General features: G+C 41.5%; 2 protein-coding genes and 1 long non-coding RNA gene across 3 annotated transcripts in view; 2 read left to right on the plus strand and 1 right to left on the minus strand.

The window, feature by feature from the left end:
* LOC137791791 (uncharacterized) overlaps nucleotides 1-2,484 on the plus strand; it is a 2,567-nt gene extending 83 nt beyond the window's left edge. Inside the window, exons 1-4 of the long non-coding RNA XR_011078049.1 lie at nucleotides 1-86; nucleotides 813-918; nucleotides 1,974-2,119; nucleotides 2,419-2,484. The exon at nucleotides 1-86 is cut by the window's left edge and continues 83 nt beyond it. This is a non-coding gene — a long non-coding RNA (uncharacterized lncRNA). The remainder of the gene's footprint in view (nucleotides 87-812; nucleotides 919-1,973; nucleotides 2,120-2,418) is intronic.
* A 245-nt stretch (nucleotides 2,485-2,729) lies between these two features.
* On the plus strand, nucleotides 2,730-3,630 carry LOC137791790 (NXPE family member 3-like). Its single transcript, XM_068586953.1, has 2 exons — nucleotides 2,730-2,795; nucleotides 2,879-3,630. Exons 1-2 carry the CDS (start codon nucleotides 2,738-2,740, stop codon nucleotides 3,475-3,477), a joined length of 657 nt encoding a protein of 218 aa, XP_068443054.1. The 5' UTR covers nucleotides 2,730-2,737; the 3' UTR covers nucleotides 3,478-3,630.
* A 224-nt stretch (nucleotides 3,631-3,854) lies between these two features.
* LOC137791762 (angiopoietin-4-like) lies at nucleotides 3,855-7,007 on the minus strand. The gene is made up of 5 exons (XM_068586907.1): nucleotides 6,930-7,007; nucleotides 6,553-6,660; nucleotides 6,151-6,268; nucleotides 5,497-5,676; nucleotides 3,855-4,153 (listed from the first exon to the last, which is right to left on the minus strand). The coding sequence occupies exons 1-5, from the start codon at nucleotides 7,005-7,007 to the stop codon at nucleotides 3,855-3,857; spliced, it is 783 nt and encodes a 260-aa protein (XP_068443008.1).
* Nucleotides 7,008-10,275: the final 3,268 nt, after the last annotated feature.

Here is a 10,275-nt window from a genome sequence, read left to right on the forward strand (position 1 = left end):
TTTAACGGACTGAATCAAGCCAGTGAGCCTCCCAGTTCCACATGAAATAAGAAACATGACCTTGGTTTTTTAGCATTACATTTTCGGTAAGTACTTTTCTGTTAACCAAGTTATATGTTTTGATATTGATATTTCTCTTCTGGCATGGTGAGCAACTGTTAGCATTGCGTTATAACGGCAGCGTTACTGTGCGCAATCACTACACTTAACATTAGCGCCAACTTAGCATTAAGCTAACCCAGCTGATTCACTTCCAATAATGCTGAAGACAGTAGCTGGCGATGGGTTTACGCTTCTCCGTTCCCGACTTGAGTTTACCGAAGCACGATGACGGCAACAGACGGCTGTTTGTGTGTGAGCTCAGGCTTAAAAAACGCTGTAATGACTTCTGCTGCTCACACACAAACAGCCCAAAAGAGCGCTGAGCAATGAATAAGCATTAAGAAACATCAACGCTGGTCTGTTGCCGTCATCGTGCTTCGGGAAACTCAAGTTGGGAACGGAGAAGCGTTACAGCGGTCTTGATTTTTTAATTTACACATTTGTGAAATGTGCTTTTTGTGGTATCAAAACCACCGTAGGCCACTGTACCGTAACACCATGAATAGAGGCTCACTTTCAAGCAGCAGTTGTATGCATTCAAACAACGTTAGTAATCGGATATTTCTTGTGGTACAGTCGTTATGTTTTAGAAACGAACTTTAACTAACGTTACTGACGTTAATTACTTGATATTGTCTCATATTGACTATTCATGTATTTATCTCAATTACTTGGGCTAACGTTAACTAAAGCTAAGGTACTCTTGCAAGTTGCAACAGAAAATGCTGGCAAAGGTGAAATACGGACGAGTCCAGAAATACATCAAAGTTCCACAAAATGATGACTTCTTTGATTTCCTTCAGTTTCTTCAAGAAGGTTTGTCGCATAATATTATTTTATATTTTTAAACATAAAAATGTAATTACTCAAAGCTTGTAAGGTGTATTAAGGTATGTTTACATGTTTTCTGTTCTTTGTCAACATTTAAAATTAAATGTTGACATGTTGTATATTAGACCTTTTGATAAACAATACTCTAATGAGAGTGACAGAGCATACATTAATCCCTATTGTTGTATGTCTTGAAAAGCATTGTAAAATGTCCATGTGATGCACTGGTTTTAAAATAAATATGTTTTAAAACAAACATGTCTCTTTCACTTTAACAAACTTTGATTTCTTTTAGTATTTCTAGTAAAAAAACAACAACACATTGACACCTTATAGAGTTAAAATGGGAGTGACACTTGTGTAGTTAACAAACCATCCCTTGAGAGAGTTAATTTTTAACACTACATACAGTGTTAAAAAAACTAACACTGCTGAGTGTAACAAAGAGTTAAATTTAAACTCCCAAAAGAGTCAATACTAACACTAAAATGATGTTAAAGTACTAACTCTTCAAAAAGAGTGAAATTAATACTTTGTGGTCCCTTATACATTCTTCAAAAGTGTTCAAATCAAATCTGAGAGTGTTAATTTGGCTCTGGTGATTTTGCTGTGATAGACTTAAATTTCACGACTGTCATATGCCTTGCAAGCTGTCGCGGGCCACATAAATGACGTGGCCTTGAGTTTGACGCCTATTGCATAAAGGGTGTTAATTACCCAATTCTTTATTTTATATATGTCACGGGTGTTCGTCCCCTGATCTACACCTGTGTTTTCCCTCTCTTCTATATACCTCCCTGCTTTCCTTTGTCTCCTGGCAGGTGGTCATTTGTCGTTCGTCGCTGTGTACCTGTGTGAGTGTTCCAGTTTTGTGTCTGCCCTTTTTTTGGTGCCTGTTTTTGTGAACGCCAGTAAAGTGCCCTTTTGATTTTTGCTGAAACCTGCCCCCTGTCTTCCTCTGTACCTGAGTCTCCGCCCCACCACACACGATCAAGACAATACATCTATGAATATATAGATATTTTTTAATCCATTTCCAGAGTAAGAGCTTCACTGGAGCTGAAGGTGAAGATAATCACTGATGATGAAGGTCCTATCATGTACAAGTAGGGGGTACGGCGCCATCTTCTTCTTTCTGGCTGTCTGTGTCTTAGTCTTCATGCTACGTAACGTGGACGTCCTGGAGGTAAGAACTGAGTTTTAGTGAGATTGTGTGAAGGTTTAAATGTTCTGTATTATTCAGGTTTTTGGATATTGTTTTGAAATGTGTTTCAATGTTTTTCATTTACCAAAAACATGAATTTCAGTGAACAAAACCTTGGAAAGCACACAAAAACAATCTGTGAATTTAACATTCACTTTCTTACTTTCTTTCTTCTTTCCTTGGATGTCAAAGTGATTCAGTAGTTCCATGTTTGTCCTCTTGTATGCATGTCCTAATGTTGTAGTGTATTTCAGAGATATATTGTATGTGCTTTTCTTCAGTGGTGTTAACCAGAAAGTCTACATTCGGGCTTCAGGACCTGCTAGTGTCACCGTGTTGCCACAAAAAGAAGGTACAGCATGATATTTATTTTCATATTTATTACTGTTACTGCCAAACACTGCCTATAACAATAATTAAAACAGAATGTGCTACAGACAATGGTCCTCATGAGACTTGTACAAACAGATTTAGCTAACCCTAATAATTAGAGTAAACACTTAATTAATCATTTATAAAGTTTTGTTTCACCATGTGTGTGTGTATATATATACACACACACATGGTGTGAAACAGTGTCTGAAAGGCAAGGCCGTCCACATGTATGGAGACTCCACCGTCAGGCAGTGGTTTGAATTCCTCAACGCAGCTCTACCAGGTAGCTGATCCACAGGGACTTCTGGCAGCAGTTTGGTTTTGTTCCCACTGCAGCCTAATTTGTTCCCCCTGTCAAACTTTCAGGTCTTAAGGAGTTTGACCTTCACAGCCCAAAAAAAGCTGGACCTTACATCTCATTGGACTATGAAAACAACATCTTGGTGACGTCCCGCTTCCACGGCCCTCCCATCCGGATTGTCCCCGTCTCAACCAGCGAGCTTCGTTACATTGCCAATGAGCTGGATGGCTTAATCGGAGGCACCAACACTGTCGTAGTCTTTGGCATCTGGGCTCACTTAGGCATTTTCCCCATGGAGATCTACATCAGGAGGCTACAGAGCATCCGCAGGGCGGTGGTGCGGCTGCTGGACAGGGCTCCAGACACGCTGGTCGTCATCCGGATGGGGAACCCAAAAGCTTTGACGCTGGCTGTGTCGATAAGCAACAGCGATTGGCACTCGCTGCAGTGTAACAAGGTGCTCAGAGCCGTGTTCAAAGGACTGAATGTTCATCTGATCGATGCTTGGGAGATGACCCTGGCCCACCATCTGCCGCACAACCTCCACCCACCACCTCCCATTATTGAGAATATGGTAAACCATCTCTTGTCCTATATATGTCCCCAAAAGGACGGCAAGATGTTTGTGTCTTGGGGGAGAGGAAAGGGGAACGCTGTCCTTTGATTGTTATTCAAAGACAGAATATCTTTGTTGATCAAATGGTGTCGTTTTAAAGAAATAGATGGATCAAGGGTTCTGCAAATAAATGTTTATTGAATATGTATGTCTTCATCTCAGGTATTTTGCAATACAATAAATGCACTTAGCCTTTACAAACTGTGCTCTGTTTATTGACTTTTAATTATGCAATCAACCAAACCTCAATGATGATGTCATCGACCAGTTAAAATGTCTTCCTCTCGTGTTAACATGAAGACATTTTAAATCCATCAACAATAATCATTCTGCAAAGGCAGAAAAAGAAAGTCCTATTGCTAAACGTACTACCAGCCTGGATGTGCCACTAGAACAGTATGAAGTTAAGTGATGGTTGGCTCCGCTCACACAGACTTGATCATCATCCTGGTGGCCTTCATGGAGTACGACCCAGGACCTTTCCAGGTACCCCAGTGGAGGCCTGACAGCCAATCGGTGTGGTCACCTTTAGGACTCCAGTCTCCGTTCAGGTTGGCAGAGCCACATGTGTTGAACCACCAGCCACCACCTTCTGTAGTGGTACAGGCAATTAGCGCAATGTCACCAAAGATGCATGGGTTGCAGCCGTCGTTGTCGCGGTCGGTGGTGCTGAAGCCAAAGCCGTTCTGGTCGATGCCTGGATAGGCACCACGGATGGCATCACCTGTGGACAGATGGAAACCATATAAGCAAGTTCAGGATTCAGTGGGGGCCTTTTGAAATGCAACGTTTGTGGAAAATTGTCCACTGTGAGCTCATGAGGCAGAAGATGAGTACAGAGGAGACAGTGAACCTATTCACTAACTTAAGTTTACCAAAATTAGCTAACGTCAGCCGCCATAAGCTACTGGTCATACCATATCAAGTAAAACTCCTCAGGGTAGATTGGCGTGCATTTTATTTTAATCCACTTTTGAAAGAGGAAATATTGTATTATTTCCCTCTTTCAAAAGATACATTGACTCACTTTAAAGCTCCAATGTGTAGCATTTTATTAAGTGCACATGCTGTGGCCAGGTCCATTTTGCCCAAGAAAGACGGGTCTAATAAGCAGTTTAGCCAATCACTGATTTAAGATATAAATGAGTGACATACAATTTATCCAATCAGCACCCAAAAAAAAGATTCACACTGGGGCCATTCTCACTTGGCCCCAGGGTGCGCGTTCCCGTCTCTCGCTCTCGTCAGGGCTAGTCTCTCGAGGCGCCATTTTAACAACATGATTATTGCGAGTGAGAGCACGAGCAGTGCTCTTCAAAGAAGACCAAATGCCAACTCGGTAAAATCTCTCCTCTTGATTGAAGAACTTTGGTGGAGAAACTACAGGTAAAACACCTCGTCCCAGATCAACTGGACCTCACCGTAAGACAACAGACTGTCGTGAAAGGGAAGCAGCTTCTGTGGAGACGGCTAAGCGACGCCAGAGCGGTTTGGCTAAGCTAGCTGCTGGATGCAGTCGTTCTAACGCTATATCTTACTTTCCATGCTTGCTTTTTAAATCAAGGGGTACCGATCCAGCATGGACAGCTACGGGAGTAAGGGACATGAAGCTCTTGTCGGAAAAATTCAGAATTTATGAGAACAACAGGACACGCGGATAACTCCGTCATGTTAGCATATCAGGCTAAGTGAACATCGCTACCCAGCGGACACAGGACTGCGGTGAAGAAACACAATGAGGTGGACAACAGCGGGCACATTTTATCCAAAGTAATTGATTGTATGAAGTTTTGTGGAGCTTTTGAGGTGGCCTTGTATGATGAGACTTACTCCTTGGAGTGCTGACGAAGCACTGAAAGACATCCAGCGTTTTTAAAGGCTTGTCAAAGACGGCACAAAACGAGCTGTTGGGCAGCATGCTGTCAGTTTTTATATGATATGGAAGTAACCCACTGACTGTTCTAAAAAATAGTCCAACCAGCATAAATGTAAGTGAAGTAATTGGGATGAAAATTAGTGTACCAATAAAAAGCAGAGAGAGAAAAGATGGCTGAAAGCAGTTAGTACCTGCATCTCCATTGTAGTTGCCGACATGCAGTTTGAAAGCAGCTTCTTCATTGTCCAACCGGAAGTTGCTGTACTCTGCAAAAGCGTTGACATCGTCGTGGTCCCACAGGTCGACCCTCAGGGTCCAGGTCTTGGTCTTGGTCAGAGAGAAAACCTTCATCAGACCCAGCCAGTGGTCGTCTAGAGAATCAGCAGAGCACAAGGAGACCATTCAGTTTTTTTCCTGATACAACGTTGCTTTGAGTTGTCACTGCTGCAGGATGCAGGGGTTTGAACGTTTAGGATTGCAATTTCTGAAGTTCACACAATGCTTTTACTCTGTGGTACCACAGCCTGATTTGCATACAAGTCTGTGTGATATAAAATGTGCATATTGTGTTTACATTGTAATCTGATCTCTTCACATGAGAGCATGTGGTAAAAGTGGTAAAATAGTTTCCATTGAATGTCAATAAGGAAAACAAAATCTGTTAATTCTTGCAATGTTTCACCTTAATAAAATCTAATTGAATTCAAAATCCTGTCTGTTCTTCTGCTTTCTGGGATATGTTCACATGTCCCTGTTCATAAGTAAGGCGTGTCACAGTTAATCACATGTTTGATTCATCCTCACATCCCTGATCAAACGCAACCGGTTGTATATTCTTTACTTACCAGAGAAGTCTCCAAAACCATTTTTATATGCTGTCCATTCCCTGTCAAAAGAAACCTCTCCTCCACTGCGCCTCTGAATCACCGTCCAGCCGCCGTCTGACCGCATTTCACAGAACACCTGAGCAGATAATTCAGTTAACAACTTTACCCACACTACTCAACCTAGTCACGACTATTTGCTGTCCTAGCTCCTCAATGGTGGAATGAGCTCCCTATTGACATCAGGACAGCAGAAAGTCTCTACATCTTCTGCCACAAACTAAAAACACATCTTTTCCAACCATACCTTGAATAAAGAAAGTAGCACTTACAATAACTAAGGGGGTGGGGCTTAGCGAATGGTCCATTACAGTCAAGCCTTGCTATGAACATTACATCTCAGGATTGGGTCTTTTGTTATACCTTGAACGCGGGCTTGAGTCTAGAAGGCTGGATCCAATAAACCCCACTGGTCGCTTGTGGTGAGAGAGTCTTAATCTGTGTGCAGTCTGTGCCTGAGGTTAGAGCCACAAGAGAAAAACAAGAGGAACATCATGAAATATGAATATACACAACCTTCCAAAATGTGTGCATTGCATGAAATTGTGAGGCAAGAATAACATTCACAGTACCTTCAAGGAAATTCACCTCCTGGGGATTAAAAATCAGAGAAACAGTTTCATAGTGAGACTCAAAAATACAGATTAAGCCAGAGCGTGAGAATTGAGCAGCTTGTCTGAAACATATTAAAGACAAAAGAGAGGAGGAAGACAATGCAGAGAGGAAGAGATATCCTGTAGTTGTATTACCTCAGCTTGTCCAGTGCAGCTCAAAAGAAACACCGAGATGAGCACACAATACCCGACCAGAGTCTTCATCTTGACCTGCGTTCAAAAGAGAACCTCTTTTTAAAACATCTTATAAATGATAAAACAACTGTCTGAGCAGTGAGACTTTTCAGCCTTTGTTCACTTTCACGAGACCAACACTGACATTATGAGCTCATAGTAATGTAAGCGTTCTTTCTGGCACTGACCTGTGTGATGGATGATCCACGTCCTGTCGTGCAGACTGAGCAGGAGACAACAGACCTCTTATAGCCCGTCTTCTTACCTCAGGCAAACATTCCAAAGTGGACTCAAACAAGAAATACCTGCCATGTTGTTGACGTCCACGACAGTCAGCGCCCACTTAGGAAATCGCACACTCCCAATCGCACAATGTCGTGACACAATGTGTGATTACTAACTGTTTCCTCACGCCTGTAAAACAGCACAGGACCAAACACTGCATGATGGATTGGCACCATACTTTGTACATTCATGGTACCCAGGTGGTGTATTCTTATAACTTTGATGATCCTCTGATTTTACTAGAACGCTGCCATGAGGTTTACACCTGTGATTTTGAGTGAAATCTCTTGACAACAATGACTGCAAAGAAAGTGGCTTAAACTTATCAGATGTACAGTATTCTTCAGCTTTGCTGCCACACTTTGTGAGCAGAAAACACAATTTACATTTTCATTCAACAGCTCCACTGCACAAATAGTGCAGTGGACTCCGTCCCAAACCCGGTGTAGACGGGCTCTGTGAAGGTGCTCTAGAACGTGTGAAGGTGCAGTAGAACGTGTGAAGGTGCTGGAGAACATGTGAAGGTGCTGTAGAACGTGTGAAGGTGCAGTAGAACGTGTGAAGGTGCAGTAGAACGTGTGAAGGTGCTGTAGAACGTGTGACGGTGCAGTAGAACGTGTGAAGGTGCTGTAGAACGTGTGAAGGTGTAGTAGAACGTGTGAAGGTGCTGTAGAACGTGTGAAGGTGCTGTAGAACGTGTGAAGGTGCTGGAGAACGTGTGAAGGTGCTGTAGAACGTGTGAAGGTGCAGTAGAACATGTGAAGGTGCAGTAGAACGTGTGAAGGTGCTGGAGAACGTGTGAAGGTGCTGTAGAACGTGTGGAGGTGCAGTAGAACGTGTGAAGGTGCTGTAGAACGTGTGAAGGTGCTGGAGAACGTGTGAAGGTGCTGTAGAACGTGTGAAGGTGCTGGAGAACGTGTGAAGGTGCTGTAGAACGTGTGAAGGTGCTGGAGAACGTGTGAAGGTGCAGTAGAACATGTGAAGGTGCAGTAGAACGTGTGAAGGTGCTGTAGAACGTGCAAAACTCCAGATATTCAAGTGTGGTTGTTGAACGGCACAATCTGTGATTTAATCACATTGTTTTACTTCTACTACTTCCGTTTTATGCAACTTAATACTTCTGCTTCACAACATTTCAGAGGGGAATTTGTACATTGTACATTACTTGTACTCAGTTATTAGATACTCTGTTGATTTAAGATTTACATACAGTTGAAATTGTGTGACCAGTTTATAGAATCATGCATTCAAAACTTAATGTCAGTAAAAGTATCAGCATCAAAATATACCTCAAAAATACTCATTATGCATAAGCCCCATTTTAGAATAATAGAGTATTATATTATGATATCCCAAATCCATGCAGCAGTTTCTGAAAGCTGATCGAAAGTGATGATCATCATCTGCTGTTTCTTGTTCTCTTGAGTTTGCACATTGCTGTGGTAAAACCTTTTATAATAGGATATGTCAACGTAAACACTGAGCAGTGTATTCACAAGACTTGAGGTTTACAAAGTCTATTAGATCAGATTGTTTGGCTTCTTTTATGCCATCGCCGTGCTCTTGCTTAAGGACCTGTAACCTGAGATTCAGTATCTAAGAGGGATTTGAGTTGAAGCACTGGACAAACCAGTCTGACAAACCAGTCTGACAAACCAGTCTCACAAACCAGTCTGACAAACCAGTCTCACAAACCAGTCTGACTTCTGTCTCGTTGTCCTCATGTTTTATAGGTCAGATATGTTTCAGAAATATTTCTGCTCTTATTCAAAGCTTTTTATTCGGTGCATTGTATTGTTTCGAATCATGACAATCCATAATCCATATTAACTTGTATATATTACAAGTCAATATGAATCATGGGTTCTCAACATTGTCAACAGTAGAACAGCTGCTTTATACTGTATGAAAAGTTCCTTCAATGCTTAAAGTTCCTGCAGCATCTGAGGTCACACATATGTTTAATAAATCCATGAGAAGTAACGTGCAGAGCAAATTGCATGACTGTGTTAACCTTCATTAAATCACTTTAAAACGATGTGAAGCGGATCAGTAGCTATAATCATACAGACCTCGACACACAGCAGACTAGTGTCCCAGTTTACATTCTGCTTTTGTGTGACGCCCTGGTCCCATTAGCAGGACGCATCGAAGCCTCTTTAGTGTTCACGCCATGAGATTTAGTGGCCATTAGAGGTGAGGTTTCACACTGCAATGAATACCCCTCTGCTCACCCCTCCCTTTCCAAGCATGTCTTATAGCTACACTGGCCATCAGCTAACATAAAAACATGAAAGACTCTCGTTAGATCCAGTGTTTGGTTTGTAGGTTCAGGGCGTTCATGGCGGCGTAACATGGCGGACTCTGTGAGGAGGACCCGCCCCCGATGTAGAGATGAAGGACTCATTCTAAGGTAACTAAAACACAATGATTCTTAGTTTCAGGTAAATATAAAGTTATGGATACTGTATACATTTTTGCTCATACATTAATAATACTAATATAATAATACGATATAAGGAAATTAGGATATATGCAAAATTTTGTTGAGTAAAACAATATTACTTATAACAACTATTAAAGTGGACTCAGTTCTTGCTTATGCTGTCAGAATACTAAAATACAAGGAATTGCCTGTTGAATTAAAAAAAACTTAAGAGAAAGTAGTTTCAACAGTATTTTACTGAACAAACTGAACATTGATTCATTGCTAGCAGCTTCAACTGGTCTGACAGGTCTATTTGGCTCTAAAGCAATCTTTTCAGATTTTCTCCATTTCAGGCTGGTTTTGTTGACTTTTAGTTAGTTTTGATAAAACATTTTTGCAATAGTGATACTCGTTAACCAAAGATATATGTTTTCTTAAAACTAAATATTGGAAAGACCAAAGAGTTGGTCATGGATTTCAATGGTCGTGGCATTACTGCAGATGATAAAAACAAGATGATCAGACAGGCTGGCTCAGGCCTTCCCTCAGACTCACCAGAGGTCACTTTGGAAAAGATATATGTTT

The sequence above is a fragment of the Clinocottus analis genome, unplaced genomic scaffold (assembly GCF_023055335.1).
Source record: "Clinocottus analis isolate CAN_PGR_092001 unplaced genomic scaffold, fCliAna1.0.p SCAF_20, whole genome shotgun sequence".
Taxonomy (NCBI): Eukaryota; Metazoa; Chordata; class Actinopteri; order Perciformes; family Cottidae; genus Clinocottus; species Clinocottus analis.